Raw genomic sequence first — 23,866 nt, forward strand, 5'->3', positions numbered from 1 at the left:
TCTGTTTATTCGCGTTACTTCAACAAAAACGGATCGTTTCTTTTGCGTCACATGTACGTCGGGCTCAGGCTAGGGGGTTATGGATGTAATGTTTGGAATGCATTGATCATTAGCATTGAGGGCGCTGGGCTGCAACGCATGGCGCTGTGTTGCTGATTCAGATTGTTGTTCTATTGGCTCTTAATATATCATGAAAGTGCGTATTTTGGACGAGGGGAGGAGGATACATGAGGTTGGGATACAGGGGCTGCGCTCCGACTTGGTGGTATGTACCATAGAGCTGGTGGAACCGAATGGGATGAAATACCAAGATGACCGCACGGCCACGCAACGCTCTCCTTTGCACCAATGCACCTTTGATGAATGTTTGGACTTGTAGCCGTCAAGGATTTCGAGCATCTGAGGTCGTCTGCAAGATGTTGAAGTGTGGTTAGCGCGGTTAGCGCGATGCTTATCGATAGTGAAGCTCCAAAAATTTCTCGACATATTGAAATGCGACTCGCGACAACTGCAACGCTTCAAGATTGCTAACGTAATGGCGGTCGATAACTCTCTGATATCGCTGCTTGCGACACTCACGACTTCGATACAGTCGGCCACCGAGGCCCTGCCCCGCGACGACGAGATTCTACCCCCGAAGGAGGGCATCTCGCTGCTCGATGTCAAGAACGAGCTCCTGCTCTCGTACCTTCAGAACCTCGTCTTCCTCATACTACTCAAGTTGCGAGCACGGTCGTCTGGCGGAAGCGACCAGCTGCACCCGCAGGATGAGGTCGTTCAGAAGCTCGTCGAGCTCCGAATCTATCTCGAGAAGGGCGTGCGACCGCTCGAGAACCGCTTGAAATACAACATCGACAAGATCATCCGCAGCGCAGACGATGCCACCCGTCGCACCATGCAAGCCACCGCAAAGCCGAAAGCGAGGAAGTCAAGAAACGACACAGGCTCCGGCTCTGACGCCAGCGACGCCGAGTCCGCCGCCTCAGACCAGACTGCCGACTCGGAAGATGAGATGTCGTTTGCGCCCAACAGAGCAGCTGTCATCCGTGCAAAGGCTGAAGTAACCTCGGAGCGCGCCCGCGAGTCTGCCAAAGACGGCATCTACCGCCCACCTAAAATCACACCCATGGCCATGCCCACAACTGAGAGCCGCGAAGCCCGCCGTGACCGCCGACCCAACAAGTCCGCCACGCTCGACGAATTCATCGCAACTGAGCTCTCTTCCGCACCCATCGCCGAGGCTTCCATCGGCAGTACCATCACGCACGGTGGGCGACACACAAAGTCGGAGAAGGAGCGAAGGGAAGAGAACGAGAGGCGCGAGTATGAAGAGAGCAATTTCACGCGCTTGGCGCCCAAGAGCAAGAAGGAGCAGAGGAAGCTGGACAGGGGCAAGACGGGCGGGTTTGGAGGTGAGGAATGGAGGGCTTTGGGCGCAGGCATCGACAGGATTGAAAGACTTACGAAGAAGAAGGGCGGAAATACGAAGGGGAGCCTTGAGAAGAGCAGGAAGAGGCCCGTTGAGGACGGCCCGAGAGGCAGTGGGAGTGCAGCGGGGGATGCATTTGAGAAGAGGAGGAAGATTGTTGGGAGGTATCGAAAGTAGGCTGGCATCTTTTGGTAGCGTGAACGCCTCCAGGTGCATGTTTGTGTCAAAAACATAGGCCTTGGCCGCTGTTGAGAGTGCGCCTTCCTCATGTTGCCTCGTGGCGGCTCCTTCTTGCGACAACAAAACTCGATCTTCGATTACCACTTTTGCACAACTCGCTTCACACCAACTGTCACCATTGTACCGTTCTGACGCTATCACCATGCATTCACTTCGATCACTTTGCACTTACCTTCTCTTGATAGCTACGGCGGCTGTAGTGATGACGGCCAACCCCACCAGCTCACACATCTTCAGCTGCACTGGGTAGGAGACAGCCCCGTTAATTCTAGAGACAGCTCACCAACACATACAGTGGCTCACTCTACTTCACCGCTCACCCAACCGACATCTTCCTCTACCAGAATCCCAGTCTCTTCCACGAACTCTACGTTTACAAATGTGTCACCACGGTGGTCTTCACATCTGGCGATCGCGGCATCGTGGGCAACCACTCACGCTCCCTCGAACAGGGCATGGAAGCCGCTTACTCTTGGATGAGTGGGGACAATGAGACCTGGCAGACGAGTACCCTCCGGATTGGCGAGAGTGACCTGAAGCTTTCCACGCATTCAGAGGCATTCAATATGCAGATAGTGTATCTGAGATTGCCGGACGGTGGGCCTGCTGGTCGTGGGTATGAAGTGCACAACCGAGAATCCCTCAGAAAACTATACAGAGGCGACATCGAGACTATTGCGACTACAGATGGCAACGCAACGTACACGTTGGAGTCTCTCAAAGACCTTGTCGCCGCTATCTTACTTGAAAGCAACGCTACCAATGTTCGTGTACTGGACTATAAGACTGGCGTACCGGACGATGAGGACGCAAGGTCAGATCACGCGGATCACGTTGTGTCTGCTAGAATTGTGGTGGATACCATGAAGCGGGAAAAAAGCGCGGCGAGACTTCAAGGGTTGGGTCTTGTCATCAAGAATGACGCCTGGTGCTAACCAACTTAGGTACGCTGGTAGCTTTGCGCGCAGGTTCGATTCAAACCTCAACGGATTGAGTCTCGACTTCAAGAGGAAAGTCGCTGCGTTTTTCAAGTACGCCGAGTACGATGAGCATATGGTATTTTTCCCCTTGAAAGAGAGTCATCTAATGGCACGCTGACATGTAGTAGTGTCAGAGCTACGACGAGTGTCTGAAGTACCTCAAAGACGATGTACAGCACCGACTGTTCCAAGACCACGACGTGCTGTATGCTGCTGAAGCTCTGGAGCGAGAGTACTACGTTTCATGATCTCTCAAAGTGTTTGAGTGTCTCGCTTGATGAGGGAGCGGGTATTACCAATACGAGCCAAAAGACGGACTATCTCCTGGCGTGTCTGAAAACGACGGTAGTTATACGCACAACGAACTCGACGTCGGAGTTACACTCTTAGTATTACAGATACTTACAAACGTTCCCAAGGATCGATCAAAACGCCGCTGCTATGTATGTTCATCACAACCTCACGTCTCGCACACACCATCCACATCACTCACTCCCCACTCCATCCCGCCCTCCTCTGTTTCCCAAATTTATCCTGCGACAGCCGCTGTGCCCGCATAACGCGACTATCTGGTTCATCCCACGCACTCTCTCCGCCCTCACTTTCACCATCACTCTCGCTCCCACTATCACTAGCATGCTTGCTCGTGGAGACGTCCGCAGCAGCCGAGTCGACGCGTACGCGTGCCGTCTGTTCTACCGCACGGGGTGCGGGGACTGGACTCATCGTGGCGCTGGAGATGCGCTTTGGTTTAACGGGGGGTTTGGGTTTTGGCGGGGCGTTGGCGTAGGCTGCAGAATGAGTTGGAGGAGGCGGAGGGAGAGGGGTAGACGACGTCGAGGCTCGTGGTGCACATGGGGTGGGTGTCGGCATGGAAGTAAATGTGGACACGGGATTCGCACCCGGCGTCTCGGGTGAAGTGGTATGTGTCGCCTCGTCTTCCTCACACTTCCGCCGCTGCGCATCCAGTCGGCGCTGCAGTACTGGATCCATGGCTGGCTCGCAGGGCGCAGGGACGCTTTTCGAGCCTGCTTGTGGGCGGAATCCCCTTTTCCAGTCGGGCGTCGACGGCGTGCTTGCGACGCCGGCTTGTTGCGGTGTCCAGTCTGTTGGACTGGCGTAGATGGTACCTCCCAGGCGGGCGACGGGCGCGGGTGCTGGTTTGAAGTTGGGTGGTGGGGATGATGTTGGGATTGTGGGGTGTTCGGTGAGCTTTTGGGAGTCGTGGAGTGGTATTCTTCGGCCGCCTATTGAGAAGTGGCTGAGTTCTGGGGACCCGACGTTGCCGACTATCTTGCTTATGTCTATGGGGGATCTGGGCGTTGGGAATGGCGGCTTGGGAGGCGGTGAAGTTGCTGGTCTTTCAGGAGAGGCTCGCTGTCTTGCTAGATGCTGCTCCATTTCCTCGTTCTCCCTTTTGACTCTGTCGTCCTCAGCCTTTTCCCGTGCGAGTCTTTCTGCATGCTCAGCATCTTGCTGCTGCTTTTTACGATCTTTCTCCGCTTGCAGTTCTCTCTTCAGTGCCTCGTTGCGCTCGAGTTGTGCTTTTCGCTGCCGTTCGACCTCTTCGTCTTCTGCTTGCCGACGGGACAGACGCTCACGCTCCTCGCGATCCGCCTTCTCTCTGCGCGCAGCTGCCTGTTCCTCCTGGATGCGGTCAGCTTCCTCCTCTTCCGCCTGCTGACGGCGTTTGCGATCAGCTTCCTCTTTGATGCGTCTCAATTCTTCCTGGTGTTCGACCTCCTCTTTCTTGCGGCGTGCAGCTTCCTTCTGGGCCTTCTCCCGCTGGATGCGTTGGCGCTCAGCCTCGACGTCTTTGTTCAGTTGCTCCTGAAGTCTCGCCTTCTCCTGTCGCCTGCGTTCACGACTCCGTACCTCTTCAGCCTGCTCTTGCTTCTTCTGTTTCTCTTCCTCCTGGCGTCGGCGTTCAGCTGCAGCGGCTCTCTCATCAGCTATATGTCTTCTCTCCCGGTCATATTCCTCCTTCTGCAGGCGTTCAGCCACTTTCCTGTCCGCTTCTTCTTGCGCCAGACGTGCTTTCTCTTTGGCCAGTCGTGCTTTTTCCGCGTGATCCGCCCTCTCTCGGTCCTCTTTACGCTTCGCCTCCTCTTTACGCAGGCGAGCCGTTTCCTCTCTCTGTAGGCGCTCGGCAGCCTCCCGAGCTTCTCTGTCTCTTATGGGTGCCTCCTGCTGCTCCTTCAACATAGCCGCCTGCTCTTTTGCTTCCCATTCTCTACGCTTCTCGTCTTCTTCCGGCTTCTGTCCACCTTCAAAGATACACTTGTCGCATATCCCATTCCTCTTTCGAGTGATTATTGTAGTCCCTCGTTCTCTGTGCTTTGGGTTGTCGGGCTGACAATGAATTCCTTTTCTTGCAAAGTATTCGCATAAATGGGTGTCGATATGATCTTGCTTCCTGTGCCCGCATTCGAGATGTGTATATGTGAACTGGCACATTTTCGCCACTGCTGTTGCGAGGTGCCCCTGGCGGTGGACTATCGATGAGCCTTGGGTGGGAAGTTCGTGCTCAATGCATGGGTAGGGTTGTTGAAGGTTATATAGATGTACATTGTCCATGTGACTTCCCACCTGAAGTGGAGCGCTTGAATGTATTTGCATTAGTGTTTTGCATGTTGTCAATGTTAGTGCATGCGTTGACAGCAACACAGACGTGTGAATAGTTGGTTGTTCGCCTTGCTCCACAAAAGTGAGGCGTAAGCGCCAAATGCGGTTCTGGAATCGTCTTGGAGCGCTCAGAAGAGAAGGCTGCGGATACCGCGATGCCAACAATTGCGTCCTTGACCGCTTTACTGGCTGGTCACCACGTGGGCTCTGGCGCTCTGACTGTGCGTTGAGGCCATGGGTGGATACGCTCGAGGATAGGGTCTCTGGCCGTGCAGCACAGCCACATCGGAGCTGCCAGTGCGTTGAGAAAAGGCAGGCTTCGCGGCACCATGCAGCATGTGCGCGCAAGTATTGACGTGAGGCAGCATTGCAAGTTTCGCGTATGGGGTGGTGGCTGCATCGCTGAGATAACGGTCTTCAAGCGTAGTGTTTGAACGGCCTCTTTGAACAGTCCTCATCCAGAGGCAACTGTATTATTTGTGGAGCTGACGTGACGGTGTCTTTGCCCATCGCAGCATTCCTGATGCTGAACGTGAGAGGTGAGGATGGCGAGAGTGCGCGAGATTACAAGTGCTCCGTTATGATTGGTCAGCGGACGGGGCACCTTTTTAGCTTGTCGACGGCCAACGACAGCATCATCTACGTTCGTTCGGAGCTGCTGTCGCCCCAACCCGCCGCCCCGCCCGCACCACCGTCCGCAATGGCCTCGAAACTGGTACCCTTTGCCTGCCGCAGCGCCTCGCGCGCTCTTCGTGTCCAGCGCCCCCAATGGCGCGCCTTCAGCATCTTCCAGCCGGCGCGGAGCGACAGTCTGATGGTCGTGCGTACCTCCTCACAAGGCCCTGCAGACGTCAATGGCACTGCTAACGCAGCCCACAGCACCGCGACAGCCCGGAGAACAACCCGTCGATCCCCTTCAAGTTCAGCGCCCAGAACGAGCAGCTCATCAAGGAGATTGTCTCGCGGTACCCCTCCAACTACAAGAAGGCCGCCGTCATGCCGCTCCTCGATCTCGGCCAGCGACAGCACGGATTTACCAGCATCAGCGTCATGAACGAGGTTGCGCGGTTACTGGAGATGCCGCCCATGCGTGTCTACGAGGTCGCGACCTTCTACACCATGTACAACAGGACCCCCGTCGGCAAGTACCACGTGCAGGTCTGCACAACGGTAAGACATTCAGCAGCAGTCTATCGAAGCCCCAACTGACAATACCCAGACTCCCTGCATGCTCCGAAACAGCGACTCAGTCATGAAGGCCTGCGAAGACACCCTCGGCATCCACCACGGCCAGACCACTAAGGACGGCCTGTTCACCATGACCGAGGTCGAGTGCCTTGGTGCTTGCGCCAACGCCCCTATGGTCCAGATCAACGACGACTTCTACGAGGACCTGACCTACGAGACCACACAGTCGCTGCTCAATGCTCTGAAGCACGCTACCGAGACCACTGGCGCACAGCCTGGTGGTCCCGGTCTCGCCGGCGGAAGCGGCGCCGAACAGGGCAGCAAGGGCGAGACCGCCCTCAACTCCCAGGGACGAGGATATGCTGCTGGCAACGTCAAGGTGCCCTCTCCCGGCCCATTGAGCGGAAGGCAGAGCTGCGAGCCGGCTGGTGGCTTGACCGCGCTCAAGGGCGAGTTCTGGGGCAACGAGACTCTGAGGAAGGACGGTGCTCTTGACTGAGCTTTGTAAATATGTACGATTGTCTCCTTCAAGATCTCGAGTCGTTGCATTGGGTACCTGATCGCCCAATGGCTCTGTAGATTACTCAATACCATTTCCTTTTAGATCAACACTCCATACCGATCATGCAGAGCGACGTTGGTAGATAGGTGATATGTCTTGTTGCATTGCTTCACCAGAGACCCCCGTTCCCCTAAAGACAGTGCTTTGCCTGGAGATGGCCGCTTGTGGCTTTAAGATGCTCTTCGGCACAGCTCTGGGTTTTTAAAACGCTCTCAGTCGTTTTGAGTCTTGTTTATCGAGTACTGCATCAGGTGACCTTAACACCTATTTCTGGGAGGTGTGTATGTATTAAATGCTGATGATGTTGTAGCACCCAGATGTTAGAGGCGGTCTTGAGTAGTTTGGTGTGTTCAGTGGTGGCTACCCACCAAATTCTTCGTAGTTCCTGAAGATGGATATATTGTTGTAGTACCCAGACAGAACAAGCTCGGACTTGCGATAGGTTATATGTCAAGGAATATCGGGTCTCTCGGATCCTGATGTGTGTTACAGAGAGGTCTCCCACCAACGCTACAGCACTACCAATACACCAAGTTGGCTAGTCTGAGTAAACCTTTACACCGTTTCGTGCATTCGCGACTGTGATCGAGTTCAGACATGAGCATGGTGGAGTGACGTCGCCTTCGAGTCCGTGCGCGTGCCTCGGTCCTTCACCCAACGACCGCTTCATCCACCACCCACTACGCGCCCATCTTGACCATGACAACAGCGGACGACGGCAACGCAGCACCCAGCTTCCGCTTCAAGCGTCGCAAGACCACACACACGAAACGCGCTCGCACGGACGACGAAGTCACGGTATCGCTCGACACGCAATCGCCTGATGCTGTGACACCACCCATTGCGCCGGAAGCTGCGCAAGATGAGGATGAGTCGGTGCCTAATCTGAAGGAAATCATACGGAATCGCAAGCGCCCTCGCGACCGCCTCAAGGATGTTGCACGCAGAACAGAAGCGCCCCAGACTCAGCTCGTTCAATCAGAAGCGCCGCGGCCAGGCCAGTACACAAGTCGCTTCATTGCGCAGACCGGACAGGTGGTGGATAGCAGTGACAAACAGATGTGAGTGGAGCAGATCTATAGGTTGAGACTCTCTGTGTTGCGATACTCCGAGTATTAGACGGCAGTGAATACAGGCTAATCTATCAGGACGGTGTACGTAGAAGCTCGCCTGGCTGAACAGAACTACCGCCAATATGGCTGGCCCATTCCCAGACACCTGCAGTCGACCGTCGCTGCGATTGCGCCCGATCTTAAGCACACCTTCACCTTGAGCGCCACCCAGGCAACAGCCGCAAGCAGTACGAAAGACGAGAACATCGAACACAATAGTCGCGTAGCTGCAGGCCAGGGAAAGCTACAAGAGGTGGACTTAGGCTCACACGCGGCATCTCGCACTCACAAAGACTGGAAGCAACTGGAGGGCGAGATGCCAGCCCCCAAAGTCCGTCTGGGCAGAGATGGGAAACCACGGCGCGGCCCCAAGCGAAGAACCAGCGACGACATACGGCGCGACCAGATGGTCGAAGCAGTCCTCCACGAAGCAAAACGTATGTCCGCCATCCAGCCTCCTCACCCACACACTCACCCACCCCTACAGTGGAGTTCTTCGACGAAGCACCTGTTAACCCCCGCTTCGCTGGCACTGACGACGACATGGTCGAGCGCTTTCGCACTGAGTACTTCGAGTCTATCGAGGAGCGGCAGCAGCGAAAACCTGCCTTACCGCCTGGTGCAAAAGACCAACCCAAGGGTCCGAAACTGGGTGGGTCACGGAGCGCAAGGGCTGCCATGCGACAACAAGAAGAGCTGGCAGCCAAGACCAAGAGGTAGAGTTTGTTACATGGATTTTGCCTTGTTTTGTGCTTGACGTAACCCCTGGAGGGTACTTCTATTGTTGTGATAACAGTTCGTGCTGGCATAGTGTGAGTGCGCAAGATTAACCAGATGTTAGCAGTGGAACAAGAGTGAATGATGGGAGGGTCCTTGAACGACAAGACTGGAGGTCCATACAGGTTGAAGGTACGGCATGGTACATCAAGTGACGACGCACTTTGAATCAAGCGGCACGCAATGAATTAATGGAACGTTTAGACTTTTCAATTACTCGTCGCTCATATCATAGTCATACATCAATGTGTTATCCCAACCCAACAAACGAAGCCTCAACGCCTTACATACAACAGAAGCATCATATAGCTCTCATCCATCGCGGCTATCCGTCAATACTGAAATCACCGCCATCTAGGCGCCCTGCCTAGCCTTCTCCGCACAAATCAGCGCAATGATCCTGCTCAGCTCCGCGCTCTGCGCAAACTGCTCCTGCTTGGTCTTGTCGTCGACGTCCTCGCTCGCCGCAATGTCGTTGGACACAGTCAGCATGCGGTTCTGCAGCGTCAGCAGCTTGGAGAGTGTGTTGTCGAGGAACGGCGCGCTGAAGGTGATGTTGGTGGGAGAGGCGCCCGAGTTGGGCAGCCGCATTTCGAGCTTCCTGGGCGGCTTCTTGGTCGCGGGCGCGGGCTTTTCAACTTGCTTCTGCTCCGACTGGGGTGGTGCCCTGGATGTTGGGTCAGCATGGTGGGTGAGAGATGGTTGGGTGCTCGAGTTGAACGGAATATCAACGTTCTTTCTCGACGCTCGACGCTCGACGCAGTGCGATGGTGCATATCAGAGTGTGCACTGATCAGGGAATGGAGTGGTTCATCCACTGGGCGAGCACATGTTGATCCAAAGCGGACGTTGGTAGCGCAACGTTGAATCTCAACGGCCACTACACCTAAACAAAAGGGACTAAGGGGCGAACGTACCTGTCGCGCTCAACAAAGGTCATGTTCTCCGCCATCTCGGCGACGCGGTTTGCAATTCGGGAAGCCATGATGGTGTAGGGCGATGCGTGTTGCTGGATGCCGTTCGATGCGCCGTTGGTAGTGCTTTGTGTCTTCTTGCCTGCGGTCGAGGCTGCCTTCTTGGGGCGCGAGGCGGCAGACTTGGTTGATGTGCGGTTCACCGGCGCGGAGGCTACTGATGCAGGCATTCTGATGAGTGGTACGCGATGTTGAGAGTGCGGTATGTGTCTGAATATTGTTAACATTGAAGTGGGATTGACAGTTGCTCGCGTGCATAGACGGAGCATACTGCAGCCGCATGCAGGTTGAGTGAATACTAACCTTGCGATTGGGTATCAAAGAGTCGGGCTTGCAATGCAGATGGGTGGGTATGTTCGAGTTATGCAGATATTCGAGTTCGAGGTATATCTCAAGATGAATGAACAGCTATGAAGAAACGGGGATCCACGATATCTTGCACCCAGCCCCGTAAAGTTGGAAGAGGCGGCGCCACAAGCGACGTCATCGCAATGCACGGACAGGGGTGGCAGCGGGATGCGATCAGCATTTGTGTGGAACCTCCAACTTGATCTCGACCGCTGCCTGACGTGACGTCTGACGCCTCGGCCCTTGAACCAGACGTTCGCATTCGGTGACGGGCGAAGTTCGTCTGAGCTCCCGACTCGACCTTTCTGCGACCAAGTCTGCGTTTGAACATGTCGCCGGCTATCAAGAAGAAGAAGGATGACCTCGGCGCTGGGCTGCGCGTGTCGAAGGACAACATTGCTGCGCATCCTGCAGGGCCGCCGAAGTATGGCGAGTTGACGCAGGCGGAGAGAGCGTTTACGCTGGCGTCGACGTTCTTGTCTGGAGTTTTGGCGTACGACATCTCAATTCCTGAGATTCGACAACACGTAGAGCTGACAACGGCACAGTATCAGCGCATCGCAATTCCTGGGAGCGCCGTTGAAGCTGATCGACCCGCAATTCTATGAAGGGTACATGGCCTATACAAAAGAATGTTTCGCGATCTTGATCACCTGTTTAACGCAATGGTGGGCGCCGACCGTGGTCCGAGTCAGTGGAGACTCAAGTATGGTTGGCCAGCTCATCCAGAAGAAAGATGGGAGCTTGCAGTGCAATTTTGCTGACCGTATGGTTCTGATGGCCAACCATCAACTATACACCGACTGGCTGTATATCTGGTGGATTGCGTACACCAACAACATGCACGGCTTCATTTACATCATCCTGAAGGAATCGCTCAGGAATATCCCCATAATTGGCTGGAGCGCGCAGTTCTACAACTTCATCTTCCTGGCTAGAAATTGGGAAGAAGACCAGCGCCGGTTCAAGAAGGCGCTTGCACGACTCAACAGCGCGACTCAGCCTATGTGGCTCATCATCTTTCCCGAAGGAACGAATCTATCGGCCACGACCAGGGAGAAGAGCAAAGCATGGGCTGCGAAGAACAACCTGCAAGATATGAAGCATCAGCTTCTACCGCGAAGTACAGGTCTAAGGTTCTGTTTGAACGAACTCAAAGACACAACAGAGTGGTTGTATGACTGCACCATTGCATACGAGGGCGTGCCGCCTGGCCAATTCGGTCAGGACATCTTCACGCTCCGCTCCACTTTCTTCGAAGGCCGGCCACCAAAGTCAGTCAACATGCACTGGCGACGCTTCCACATCAACGATATTCCCATCCAAAACACGAAAGCCTTTGAAGTGTGGCTGCGTAATCGATGGCGGGAGAAGGACTACATGCTCGAGTACTTCCAAAAGCACAGTCGCTTCCCCGCAGAGAACTTCTGGAAGGATCACCTTGATATGGGTGACCGCAGCTCGCAGGGCTCACAGAGCATTCGTAGCGTTCCAAGGCCGGCAGTTCAAATCGAGACGGAAGTCAAGTCGGGAAACTGGAATGAGTTTGTGAAGATTTTCGCTCCCATCAGCAGTGTCATGATGGCACTGACAGTCGCATACGGAGCCAATCCAGCTGATATCATACCCGGCGGGAAAGAGTTCTTCGAGCAGCACATGAAGACACTCTTAGGCGGTGGAGGAGAAATGGGAGGGCTTCCGAGTCCAGATCAACTGGAAAAGATGATCGAGGGGGCAGCGAAGCTGGGAGCAGCTCAGGCCGCAGATCCACAACAAGTCCCGCAGATAGCGGCACTGACCCAGGAAAATCTAGCTAAGCTGGTCAAAGAGACAGCCATCAAGAGCGGCGCAGTGATGCCAGGCGGAATGAGACGGGCCAGCACGGCGTTGCCCCAAGCGCCGACCAGAACGCTCGCGACGCCCACAGCAGTACCTACACGAGCGAGGAGTGCAGTAGTTACTCCTTCGTCCGCCCGTAAACCAGCTGGCGCTACTACAAAACCAAAGCCAGCGACTTCTGGACCTGCGAAGCCGAAAGCTGCACCCATTAAACCTAAAGCAGCCGCGAAACCCAAGCCCACACCACCGACAGGACCCATGAAGGAGATCACACTAGCATCTGGAGTATCAATCAAAGTCCCAGCGCCAGCTGTAGAAGATGCGAAGAAGACAGGCGCCACCACAATCAAGACGGCAAACGGCCTCATCCTCCAAATCGGGAAGAAAGATGTCGAAAAGGCGCAGGAAAAGAAGGGCGACACAATCATGACCGCATCGGGTATACCCATCAAAGTCACATCCAGCGGCGAGATCGAAGTTGCGAAGAAACCAGCATCCGCGAAGTCGAGTCCAGCACCGAAACCTGCAGCTAAGAAGCCTGCAGCTACTCCTGCAAAGGCACCGTCGAAGCTCAACGGTACGGCAAGTGCTCCGAAGAAGCTGGCCACGCCAGGGCCGACAAAGTTTGCTGCAAAGTCATCGACTTCACAGGCCAAAGTCCCAGCGAAGTTGGCTAAATAAATGTATTATATGATTGTTTTTGGATTCGGCGTTGGAAACAGAGCATCTTTGCTCAGGCGTTGGATACCCTCATACGTAGCATTCCCACGAAATACACCCAAGTACATCACTCCCTCTCTAACTCACAAACATAACCCGCAGAGCTTCACTTCCGTCTGCACGTGGCGTCATACAACCACATCACATCACCAGAGACGGCTGCAAACACCACCAGCCACTTACACAGCCAGCGGAGACGCACCCAGAAATGATCACCCTGCCCCTTGCTTAAAGCAAGGCCCGGCCGCGAGACCCCTGCAACTTGCCGTGCCACAGATACGTCATCGCGGGGGCGGACAACGGGGATCCTAGTCTCTGGAAACAGGGTCAGAAGGGGCATGTGGCGCAAAGCGGGTGTCATCAAAGGGTCATTTGCGAGTCTCGAATTACCAGACCTGCATTCGACTGTGACGGAACTCATCAAACCATCAATTGCTAATTTTTGGTGTTGGGATCTCTTGCTTATTTGATTGAGCAGACACGATTGAATTCCCAGCAACTTGAACAGAGATAGCATCACAACGATAACGGAAACGGAAACAATTCGACATGGCGGGCTTCATTCAGAACATCCTCTGGAACTCAGTTGAGGGATTTGTCGACGCGGCGAAGAAGACAGGCGGTGAATACGCAGGCAATGCCTTGATCAAAGCAGGCGACATGATTGAAGGTGGGGGCCGGAGCGTAGGAAACGGTACGTCTTAGCGACTTCACCCACCTGCTTGTGGAATCAGAACAGCAGACTGACGAGGGTTTCTAGGCATTGAGAAGACGGCGACGGGATACGGATCTAAGCTCTCGGGCCAGACGTACCAGCCCTCGTCGGCGTCCAAGGCGCTGCCTTCTACGGCGCGCAAGCCGATGGTGAAGCGTAGTAACTCGATGCCTGCGAATACGAGGCCGTCTGGCTCTGTTGCGGGCGGGAGGTCGATTGCTGGGCCGACGAGCAACGTGCCTCTCGGCGCGAAGAAGACAGTGGGTGGTGCGAAAAAGGCAGTTGGAGGTGTTGCGGGAGGAGCAACGAGGACTGTTGGAGGTGTGACAGGAACAGCAACGAAGACCGCAGGAGGCGTGACAGGCGGAGCCACCAAGGCTATCGGTGGTGTCACCGGCGGAGCTACGCGAGGCGTCAACGGAGTCGTTCGCGGAACATCCAAGGGCGTGAACGGCATTGCTGGAGGTGCAACCAAAACCGCCGGCGGAGCTATCAGCAGAGGATCCAAACCCCTTGGCGGAGTCGTCAATAACGCGACACAGGGCGTCGGCGGAATCGTAAACGGCTCCTCCAAACCCATCACCAGCATCGGTTCCAACGCGCAGAAAGCAGTACCTCAGGGTATGCCCAAGCCGTACGACAGCACCTCCGCAGGTTCAAGCTACACGAACCCGTACCCCACGGCGAAGAAAGCGGCCGTCAAGCCAGGCATGGGTAAGCCCTTCACGCCCCCTGCGTCGATCTCAAGTGAACCCAAGCCGTACCCCGGGACCAACACGCTGCCTGGCCAGGGTAGCAAGACGCCGGTGAGGAGGACGTACAAGCCTGCGCAGACGCTGGGCAGTCAGGTTGCGCCGGGGCAGAAGATGACACATATTGGATCGTTTTGAGGGGTTTGAGATAGCGACGGACCGAATAGTGCACACGTGTATGATAGAAGGCTTGGATTGGTTATATTGACGGCGTTTGAGCGGATTCGAAGGGGTTGTATACTGTGCTGTAAAGGAGCTACCATGGTACAAAATGATAATCTTACCACAATACCCTTGCGGTTGCGATATCATCGTTTACCAGAGTACAGAGCGTGGTTGTTCTACGTGACACTGCGAGGCGACTGCTTGATCAGCTTCGGCACATCTGTGGTGGAATGAACAGAGTTTCTGCGTGTCCTTGCATCAACCATGTCCTTCGACATCGATATCGAGGTTCAACATCCAATCCAAGAGCCGGCATCGGCAGCTCCACGGAGATATACATAGTAGAGAACTATTCCCCGCACCATCTCATATGGAGCTCTGGAGTCTAACCACAACGGGCGATTGTATATGCTGATCATGAGCGAGCGCATGCAGGTTGACGCAGCAAAGCAGCGCGGCAATTGACTCGCTGGAAGTTAAGCCTTAGCACAGAAGTCTTGTGAAAGTCTTGGGATTGCTTATAGCCCCAGAATTCCCCGCAGCGATCCGGGGACGTTGTCAAGCGCTGCACGCAATGACTAAGTTCTCCAGGGACGCGGATACGCCACCAGCGAGTGCGTCCGAGCAAGACAATGAGAAAAGTGTCGCGCCTTCGAAGATCGAAGATGGCACTGCACAAGCAACGGCAAGCGCAGCGAGCATTGATCCAGAGATGGAGAAGCGGGTGCGTCGGAAACTGGATAGGAATTTAATTCCGCTGGTATCAGCGCTGTACTTGCGTAAGTTCACAAAAAACACGAGCGTTCCCCAGCTAACATGTCAAGTCGCTTTCCTCGACCGCTCCAACATCGGCAATGCGCGCATTGCCGGCATGGAAGTCGACCTCGACTTCCAAGACGGCCATTACGACTGGCTCCTCACCATCTTCTACATCTCCTACATCGTCTTCGGGTTTTCAGCCATCATGTGGAAGGTCGTGCCTCCGCACTATTGGGCGGCGTTCTGTGTCTTCACATGGGGATTGGTCTCGACCGTTCAAGCAGCCGCGAACTCGTGGGGCGCGATGATGGCACTGCGGTTTATCATGGGTGCTTCGGAAGTTGCGTATGGACCTGGAATACCATTCCTGCTGTCATTCTTCTACCTGAGGAGTGAGTTGGGGCTACGATCTGGGCTGTTTTTGTCGGCGGCACCGCTGGCGAATACTTTTTCTGGTGCTCTTGCGTATGCGATTACGAGCGGCAAGCCTGCCCTGGCGAAGTGGAGGGTGCTGTTCTTGGTGGAGGGTTTGCCGACCGTGGTGATGGCGGTCGTTGCCTTTTTCTTCCTGCCTGACAGCCCCGAGAAAGCGAGGTTCTTGAACGAAGAGGAGAAGGAAGTTGCTCGAGCAAGAGGCGTCAGACAGGCTGGTGCGGCGACTCGTTTGGGTGCCATCAACATCCGCGAATTTTCCACAGGTCTTGCGGATCCCAAAGGCTGGATCCTAGGCCTGATGTACTTTTCTTGCAACGTCGGCTTCTCATCGCTGCCGGTTTTCTTACCAACCAGTGAGTAGTCTTGTTTGCATGTGTATCGACCAAGGCTGACAGTCCCTACAGTCTTGAAGGAGATGGGCTTCAGCAGCGTCCACGCGCAGGGTCTAACAGCGCCGCCCTTCTTCGTCTCCTTCCTGACCGTTATTGCAACAACATACGTGGCAGACCGCACTCAGCAGCGCGGGCTCATGGTGGCTTCGCTCACAGCGATTGGCGGCATTGGATACATCATCCTGGCCACATCACACTCTGTTGGCGCCAGATACTTCGGCATTTTCCTGGCTGCAGCAGGCATCTTCCCCGCGATTGGCAACATCCTACCGTGGGTGATGAACAATCAGGGCTCAGACACCCGAAGAGGAGCTGGTATTGTCATCTTGAATGTGATTGGACAGTGCGGCCCTGTCCTCGGTACGCGGATGTATCCAAAGAGTGAAGGGCCGTACTACGTCAAGGGCCAGTCGGTGTGTGCGGCGTTCCTGTTCTTCTGCTGTTTCCTGGCGCTAACGCTGAGGACCTTGTTCGTTTGGGAGAACAAGAAGCTCGATCAGAAGTATGGAACCGTGGGGCAGCAAAGACTGGCCATGCAGGAGGCTGCTGCCAGAGGGGAGGGCGAGGGTGAGGAGGTTGCCGTGGAGAACTACGGGCCGCTGTTCAGGCATGTACTGTAGCCGTGATCTCAGACATTACAGAGTTTTCGTAGACTTGCACACACCACGTCAAATTCTCGTGCATTGGATCGAAGTCGAGGCGAAGTGGAGCTCCCACCTCAAGCTTGCGTTCGCGCTAGTGCAGTCTCAACACGGAAGGACCTCACGAGACCAAGCAAAGCCTCCTGCTTTGGGCGGACCGAGACGTGGGTGGACTTGCAGAGTGCCTTCCTTCCAGAGCAAGACACACGCTTCCAACGACCACCACCAGCATCATGTGACGCGACAACGACGACGGCCGCGCCCTTGGAGGAGCGGAAATCATCGAGCCGGGCGCAAAACCATGGTTCCCGCGTGGAGCGGCAGGCCAAACCCCAACAAGCGCTTCCGGTGCATGGACCAAGGACATTTCGTCATCCGTCTTGGGTGCGAGGAGCTCCAGGCCCGTCTGAGCGACACTGGCAATTTCTCAATTTCTCAACTTCTCAACTTCTCCACTTCTCCACTTCTCCTCTTCACCACCGAGCGCCGTCCATTACGTGCCCTGGACACCGCGCCGCAAAACCGCAGCACCGCAGCACCGCAGCTGAAGAGTGCAGCCCACACGGCCGCCAGCCTGGTTACCCTCGCACTCCATCCGCAATGGCGAGTGATCCACCGCGCCCGGCCGGGCCCACGCCACTGATCGCCGTGTCTGGCGGTGCGTCCACCTCGCAGCAGCAGGCGGCGGGCTCCTCGTCTGCAGTCGGGAAGAAGAAGAAGACGCACCGCGGCGGCAAGAAGAGGCGCAACCGTCGCCAGTCGTTCGCCGCGACGGCAGACATGGGCCACGGCGACGCCAGCAATGACCGCCCATCGCTCGAGGACATTGCCGGCCATGGCAACTCTCGGGGCAGCACCAGCTTCTACGGGCTCTCACGCAACCTCAGCACCACCAGCCTGGAGAGCGAGGCGCTCCTCGACCACCGCGACCACCAGCCCGCAAGGACGCGCCGACAGAGCATACCCGCTACCTCCATGTATGCGCCACGAGCAAGCCAGCAGCTCAACAACTCGCCCGGCCGTCTCAATGTGCCCTCTTCGTACGGCAAGTCGAGGCTCTCGCACACGCCCGTGGCCAGCTACAGCGACCACGACGACGCCGATGACGCCGACGACCGAACTCCCTTGATGATGGGCTCTCCTCGAGACAACAGGAAGGGGAACAACTACGGTACAGGCGCGCCAGGCGTGACGCCCAAGAAGAGGAGGACCAGCACAGCAAGCGGCAAGCAGCGCCCTGCCATGTTCGGTCATCACTCGCAGTCCAACCTCAACGACGGCTACGATGTCAACAACCCGCCCTCTGTGCCTGCAAGCCCTGTGTTCGAGGCCAACCCTGGCCTTGACGACGTTGCGCTTCCAATTGACCTGGAGCACTCTCCTGACCCAGGCAGATCTCGCGATGCTCTGATCGACATTGACGAGCCAAGTGGAGGATCCAACCCAGGCTCTCCTAAGCAGGGCGACTTCCACCGCCGTATGACCCAGTCTTTCGCCGCAGACGACGATGTGTGCTTCCCGCACGACGCCATGTCCGAGCTGGGGCAGCAAGACTACCTCAACGACCCCACAGGAGAGCCTACCAGTCGCCGCCGCCGCCGCCGTTGGCCTGATCTTGACGTGCTGGCATCCTGGTCGCACGAAGAGAAGGAGCAGCGAACCATGGAGGGCATTCGTCTCCGCAAAGTCAGCGAACCGCTCATGGTCGACGGCCGACTGCGCCCACGCCAGCGCAACTGGCACCGCGAGGCCGACGATGCTCCGTTCCGCTTCACCTACTTCAACGAGACGTTTGACAACACCATCCATAGCCAGACTATCAGTGAGCTCCTGCAACCTGGACAGTCCTTCAGAGACCTTTTTGTGCCGGAACCCGTCATCATTGAAGACAGCAGTGACGACGATTCGGACGCGGAGGACATGCCGCGCGCAAGCGCAAACACGAATGGCAACTCCACGACCACGACACGGTCCCCGTCCAACACAAACGACAAGGTGTCCTCTGGTGAACAGACGCGTACGAGCACCCCGCGCCTACAAGCCGAAGAGCCCAAAGCCAAGGGTGACGGCCAACAGAAGCGTTATGGCCCACGACCGGCGTGGTGGCTTGATGTCATGTCGCCCACCGAGACGGAGATGAAGGTCATCTCGAAGACCTTTGGCATCCACCCACTGACGTCTGAAGATATCTTGATGCAGGAGCAGCGTGAAAAGGTGGAGCTGTTCAAGCACTATTACTTCATCAACTACCGTACCTTTGAACAAGATCAAAGCAGCGAGGACTACCTGGAGCCTGTCAACCTGTACATTGTGGTCTTCCGAGAAGGTGTGATCAGTTTCCACTTCTCCATGACGCCACACCCGGCCAATGTACGCCGTCGCATTCGACAGTTGTCCGATTACCTGGTACTCTCGCCTGATTGGATCTCATATGCCATGATTGACGACATCACCGACGCATACGCGCCCATGATCCAGAGCATCGAGGAGGAAGTTGACGACATTGATGAAGCTATCCTGCGCCTCCACAACGCCGACGATGAGGACAATTCTGATTCAGACGAGTACGATGAGAAGCAAAGCAAGGAGAGGAGTGGGCGTGATATGCTGCGTCGTGTCGGCGAGTGCAGGAAGAAGGTTATGAGTCTGTACCGTCTGCTGGGTAACAAGGCCGATGTCATCAAGGGCTTCGCAAAGCGGTGTAACGAGCACTGGGACATTGCGCCTCGTAACGAGATCGGCATGTACCTGGGCGATATCCAGGATCACATCGTCACCATGACGGGCAACCTGAGTCATTACGAGAAGTAAGTCTTTATCGTTCAGATTTGCCAGAGCTTTGCTAATCGTCACTACAGCCTTCTGTCTCGCGCGCACAGCAACTACCTTGCGCAGATCAACATCCGCATGAACGAGCGCCAAGAACAGACATCAGATATCCTCGGCAAGCTGACCGTTCTGGGTACCATTGTTCTGCCTATGAACGTCGTCACCGGTATCTGGGGTATGAACTGTATCGTTCCTGGCCAGGATGTCGAAAATCTCAACTGGTTCTTTGGCATTACCGGAGGTCTTCTTGGCTTCGGTCTGCTTTGTTATATGATCGCAAAGAGGGTGTATGGTATTGTCTGATCCGTATCGCGTGAGTAAGCTTTGGGATGTGCATTTGGCGTTGGCGGTTGGAAACACGCATCGTTAATTATCGTGGGGCTGTTGCTTTGAAAGGAAATGGGTTCGGATACACATGCGGCGATGACGCCTGGCGTTGAGTGTTGTTACATCCATCCGAGGTTGGATACGCTGTTGATACCGAATTTCAGTTTGATTGTTGATTGTTACTCCTCTCACTACTGAACTGCACTGTCTGTTTTGAGACTAAGAATTTACTCCCGATAAGCGCACTTATCATTACCAGGGCGGAGCATCTGTTCATCCTCGCTCCAAGCGCTATACTCAGGAGGTGTTGACGCATATTGGTGACCGCAAGGCTGATGTGGTAATTGCTGTTGCCCCTAGCAACGCTCCTAATGGGGAAAAGCGCGGACGAGGTGCGGTGCAACACAAGAGCCCCGCAGACCCTCGATACACGCGCAACTTTCTGCCACGACGATAACGACACCCGGTAAGGCACTGGGGCTTTTCTGTGTATTGGTTTTTGGATTCTTTCTTTTCTTGAGATACCCACCGGCGTCATGGGCTCCGACGACATTGTCGACTTCGAGGTCATCGAAAACTCGAAGGAAAACATTCAGGCCATTCCCAGCGGCCGCTCTGCTAGAGCACTCGCACAGCTTTACACACCGCCCCTGGGGGCAAAGCCAGGACACGCACCGTCGCCACTGCAGTCACAAGATGCGCATAGTGCTACGCGGCTCGAGTTTGAAAAGGAACTCATGAACATCGACGACTCCGACGACCCGCTCGACATCTACGACCGATACGTCAAGTGGACTCTGGATGCGTACCCCTCTGCGCAGAACGACAAGCAGTCACAGCTGTGTCCACTCCTCGAGCGCGCGACAAAAGCCTTCCAGTCGTCCACACACTACAAGAACGACCCCCGCTATCTGAAGCTCTGGCTGCACTACATCAGACTCTTCTCCGACACACCGCAGGAGGTTTTCAGGTTCCTTGCGCGACACAGCATTGGCGATGGACTGGCGCTGTACTATGAGGAGTTTGCAGCCTGGCTGGAGGGAGCCGGGCGCTTCTCGCAGGCCGAGGAGATCTACAACATGGGCATTGAGCGCGAGGCACGGCCAACTGAGCGCCTGGTCCGCAAATACGGCGAATTCCAGCATCGCCTCGAAAGCCGGCCGCAGGACGTTCCCGAACCTTCGAGCCCTGCCTTGCCCGCTATTCGACCGGCTCTGGCGGCAAAGGTCGACCCATTCGCCCCTGCATCGCCTGAACCGCAGGCGCAGAGCCAGCCCAAGGCAGCCAAGCCAAAATCTGGCAAGCCAAAGATGGCCATCTTCTCGGACGAGGGCGAGCCAGCAAGGACAAGCTCGAGTGGAAGCGGCAAAGGCTGGGACAGCATTGGAACAGTGGCAGACCGCAAGAAGGAGAACGCGCAGGAAGCTCGACCTTGGGCTGGTGAAACACTGAAGGGTGGAAAGACCAACAAAGGCGCGGGCAAGATGATGATTTTCAAGGATGAGGTGAGTTCACTGCCTGCATGTCCCTCTTCAAATATTTACGATCACAGGACTAATTGGTTGGCGTTTGCCCTATGTATTCAGACCAAATCATATCTTGAAGACGAGACATGCAAATCCCACCCACTACGTGAACAGCTACAAGCTGTCAACCCAAAGACAGGCAGAGTCGAGGTCGTATTTGTTGACTTGGAACAAGTATACCCCAACCATGAAGATCCAATGTCAGTAGAGTTTTCATTCGAAGAGCTACGTGCTAGACACAGAGGCTGGCTCGACCGCGATTGGGCGGCCATTCGTCGCGAAGAACAAGAGCAGGCCAGGAAACTCGCTGAAGAGGCTGCTGCTGCACAGCCGCCTAAGCCTAAGCCCGCACCTTTGGCACCAAAGCAAGAGCCTCTAGCGCCCAAGCAAGACGCTCAAAAACCTCCGAAGCCGCAGACTGTACCTCTCAAAGGTGGGGAAGATGGCGTGTTGGCTGATGACGACGAAAACAGACCGCCTTCGCAAGCGGACGTTGAGAAGGCAAGGGCAGCAAAGAAGGCACGGAAGGAAGAGCGCGCGAATCGTACCCGAAAGATCCAAGTCCTAGACGTCAAGGAGATCAGTGGAGAGACACAAACGAGTGAGTACTGTAAGAGCGTCATGCGAGTCTTTCTAACGTGTATTAGTTCAAGCCAAGCTGGATTCTCCATCAAAAAAGTCAAAGGTTCGCCGAAAAAAGAGCGGTCGAGAGGCGACTATGACTCTTCACACAAAGGAGGCGATGGATGACATCTACGAGATTTTTAACCAGCCGCTCAAGAAATCCGAGGAGGAGGCTGCAGAGCCCCAAAGTGAAGAGATCAGCAGTGACGACGATGAGAGTGACTACACAAGTGGTGCAGAGAGCACAGCGACACGCAGCGAGTTTGGCGACGAGACCACGGTTGGTGGGGACTTCACCCTAGGGACGGTAATAGGTGACAACGATTCCGACGATGGCAGCGAGGCCGACAACACTGAAATCGACAACACCGATGTTGGAAGTGTCTCAGCTTGGTCTGATCTCACCGAGAGTAAAGACGCGGCAAAAGCAAGTGACGAGGACGACGACAAGGATGATGCCCACTCTGACGACGGCTCTGAAAATTCAGCAGACGAGTCTTTTGAAGAAGTGTCGCATCCACTGGTCCATACAGAAGAGCAGAATGAGCCTGAGGTGACCACCCCTACATCACCAAACGCACCAGCGTCACTGCCTACTCGCTTCCTCCCCATTCCTCCAGAAGACCACGACTACCCCATGAGGCCGTACCGAGATCCCGTGCAGGCCGCGAACAACCGCCTGCCCTTCATGACCCCAATTGTTGAGAAGACTGAATCATCACTGGGTTTTGCAACTGCTTACGCTCAGAAGGAACAACTGAACGCAAAGACGCCGTCACGATCGAAGGGCGATCTAATCATATTCGAGGACGAAGATGATGGTGAGCCTGGCAGCAGCCCCTATCAGGATCTCCTCAGCCAAGCTATTGATGGCCCAGGCAAGATCACGAAGCTGTCCCTTCGAGAATCGAAGCCAACGATGAGTGAACCTGTCGAGGAACGGCAGCGAAAGCCATTGGCGGCAAAGCCAGCTGTATTCAGAGATCCGAAACCAACAGGGCCCATCATCAAGGATACACAGTGCAACCCGGTCGACGAGGTTATTCGCAACACCATTTTACAAGAGATCCAGCCACCACTCGACAGCTATGATGGATACTTTGCGGATACGGAGGCAGTTAGTGGAAAGGGTCTTGAGATTCGAAAATACACGAAGGCGGTGTCGAAGATGAAGAACAACGCTCAGGACAAGACGATGACAAACTTGGCTGCGCCACCTAAGCTCCAGTTTGAAGGATCAGATCGGACCTTCACCATCAAGAGGGAGCTTGGCAAGGGAGCGTTTGCGCCCGTGTATCTCATCGAAAGCAAACTGAATGATGAAGGGCAGGACGAGAACGCACCTGTGCAGATGGGCAAGGGCGAGTTCGGACTCAAGCGCCAGCCTCTCGAAGCCCTGAAGATGGAGGACCCTCCCACGCCGTGGGAGTTCTACATCATGCGACAAGCAAAGCGCCGCCTCGGTGTATGCCGAGCGTCTGAGTCGATTGTCCACGCCTATGAAATGCACGTCTTCAGAGACGAGTGTTACCTTGTTGAGGAGTTCCGTGACCAAGGCACCCTTCTGGATCTTGTCAACATCGCGCGAGCCGAGAACGGGGTCATGGACGAACAGCTAGCCATGTTCTTCACCATAGAACTCTTCCGCACCGTGGAAGCGCTCCACGCCAAAGGCATCATTCACGGCGATCTCAAAGCAGACAACATCCTCGTTCGCTTTGATGCCCTGCAGAAGGGCGAATGGGACTCGGTGTACCAACGCGACGGCCGTGACGGCTGGGCGTCCAAGGGCATCTCCCTTATCGACTTTGGCCGCGGCATCGACATGAAAGCGTTCAAGCCAGACGTGCAGTTCATCGCCGACTGGCCCACGACCGAAGCCGACTGCGCCGAGATGCGCGAGCTGC

General features: G+C 55.4%; 11 protein-coding genes across 11 annotated transcripts in view, besides 5 other annotated features; 9 read left to right on the forward strand and 2 right to left on the reverse strand.

Annotated features, from left to right (window-relative positions):
- Positions 1-535: 535 nt before the first annotated feature.
- Positions 536-1,606, forward strand: EKO05_0000603 (uncharacterized protein; the record flags this gene model as incomplete). Its single annotated transcript, XM_038944739.1, has 1 exon — positions 536-1,606. The coding sequence occupies one exon, from the start codon at positions 536-538 to the stop codon at positions 1,604-1,606; it is 1,071 nt and encodes a 356-aa protein (XP_038803144.1).
- A 265-nt stretch (positions 1,607-1,871) lies between these two features.
- On the forward strand, positions 1,872-2,897 carry EKO05_0000604 (uncharacterized protein; the record flags this gene model as incomplete). The annotated part of the gene is made up of 4 exons (XM_038936708.2): positions 1,872-1,915; positions 1,965-2,483; positions 2,614-2,725; positions 2,778-2,897. 4 exons carry the CDS (start codon positions 1,872-1,874, stop codon positions 2,895-2,897), a joined length of 795 nt encoding a protein of 264 aa, XP_038803145.2.
- Positions 2,898-3,138: 241 nt separating this feature from the next.
- On the reverse strand, positions 3,139-5,106 carry EKO05_0000605 (uncharacterized protein; the record flags this gene model as incomplete). Its single annotated transcript, XM_038944740.1, has 1 exon — positions 3,139-5,106. The coding sequence occupies one exon, from the start codon at positions 5,104-5,106 to the stop codon at positions 3,139-3,141; it is 1,968 nt and encodes a 655-aa protein (XP_038803146.1).
- Positions 3,224-3,286: a tandem repeat.
- A 748-nt stretch (positions 5,107-5,854) lies between the features above and the next one.
- Positions 5,855-6,961, forward strand: EKO05_0000606 (uncharacterized protein; the record flags this gene model as incomplete). The annotated part of the gene is made up of 3 exons (XM_038936987.2): positions 5,855-6,094; positions 6,154-6,444; positions 6,494-6,961. 3 exons carry the CDS (start codon positions 5,855-5,857, stop codon positions 6,959-6,961), a joined length of 999 nt encoding a protein of 332 aa, XP_038803147.2.
- Positions 6,962-7,723: 762 nt separating this feature from the next.
- EKO05_0000607 (uncharacterized protein) lies at positions 7,724-8,856 on the forward strand (the record flags this gene model as incomplete). Its single annotated transcript, XM_038936478.1, has 3 exons — positions 7,724-8,085; positions 8,173-8,573; positions 8,624-8,856. The coding sequence occupies 3 exons, from the start codon at positions 7,724-7,726 to the stop codon at positions 8,854-8,856; spliced, it is 996 nt and encodes a 331-aa protein (XP_038803148.1).
- Positions 8,583-8,617: a tandem repeat.
- Positions 8,857-9,267: 411 nt separating the features above from the next.
- On the reverse strand, positions 9,268-10,057 carry EKO05_0000608 (uncharacterized protein; the record flags this gene model as incomplete). Its single annotated transcript, XM_038936637.1, has 2 exons — positions 9,268-9,580; positions 9,831-10,057. 2 exons carry the CDS (start codon positions 10,055-10,057, stop codon positions 9,268-9,270), a joined length of 540 nt encoding a protein of 179 aa, XP_038803149.1.
- Positions 10,058-10,564: 507 nt separating this feature from the next.
- Positions 10,565-12,755, forward strand: EKO05_0000609 (uncharacterized protein; the record flags this gene model as incomplete). Its single annotated transcript, XM_038936852.1, has 2 exons — positions 10,565-10,728; positions 10,784-12,755. 2 exons carry the CDS (start codon positions 10,565-10,567, stop codon positions 12,753-12,755), a joined length of 2,136 nt encoding a protein of 711 aa, XP_038803150.1.
- Positions 12,756-13,343: 588 nt separating this feature from the next.
- Positions 13,344-14,399, forward strand: EKO05_0000610 (uncharacterized protein; the record flags this gene model as incomplete). The annotated part of the gene is made up of 2 exons (XM_038936407.1): positions 13,344-13,488; positions 13,555-14,399. The coding sequence occupies 2 exons, from the start codon at positions 13,344-13,346 to the stop codon at positions 14,397-14,399; spliced, it is 990 nt and encodes a 329-aa protein (XP_038803151.1).
- A 601-nt stretch (positions 14,400-15,000) lies between these two features.
- Positions 15,001-16,632, forward strand: EKO05_0000611 (uncharacterized protein; the record flags this gene model as incomplete). Its single annotated transcript, XM_038936718.2, has 3 exons — positions 15,001-15,205; positions 15,251-15,973; positions 16,025-16,632. The coding sequence occupies 3 exons, from the start codon at positions 15,001-15,003 to the stop codon at positions 16,630-16,632; spliced, it is 1,536 nt and encodes a 511-aa protein (XP_038803152.2).
- Positions 16,633-17,077: 445 nt separating this feature from the next.
- Positions 17,078-17,122: a tandem repeat.
- A 131-nt stretch (positions 17,123-17,253) lies between these two features.
- On the forward strand, positions 17,254-19,785 carry EKO05_0000612 (CorA metal ion transporter; the record flags this gene model as incomplete). The annotated part of the gene is made up of 2 exons (XM_059635465.1): positions 17,254-19,460; positions 19,512-19,785. The coding sequence occupies 2 exons, from the start codon at positions 17,254-17,256 to the stop codon at positions 19,783-19,785; spliced, it is 2,481 nt and encodes an 826-aa protein (XP_059491448.1).
- Positions 17,739-17,769: a tandem repeat.
- Positions 18,241-18,257: a tandem repeat.
- Positions 19,786-20,345: 560 nt separating the features above from the next.
- The window catches only part of EKO05_0000613 (Non-specific serine/threonine protein kinase), a gene marked incomplete at both ends in the record, with an annotated part of 3,886 nt that continues 365 nt past the window's right edge, over positions 20,346-23,866 (forward strand). The window contains 3 exons of the mRNA XM_059635466.1: positions 20,346-21,314; positions 21,396-21,936; positions 21,983-23,866. The exon at positions 21,983-23,866 is cut by the window's right edge and continues 365 nt beyond it. Coding sequence (XP_059491449.1) covers positions 20,346-21,314; positions 21,396-21,936; positions 21,983-23,866 — 3,394 coding nt within the window. The remainder of the gene's footprint in view (positions 21,315-21,395; positions 21,937-21,982) is intronic.

Source organism: Ascochyta rabiei, chromosome 1 (assembly GCF_004011695.2).
Source record: "Ascochyta rabiei chromosome 1, complete sequence".
In the NCBI taxonomy this organism is placed as follows: Eukaryota; Fungi; Ascomycota; class Dothideomycetes; order Pleosporales; family Didymellaceae; genus Ascochyta; species Ascochyta rabiei.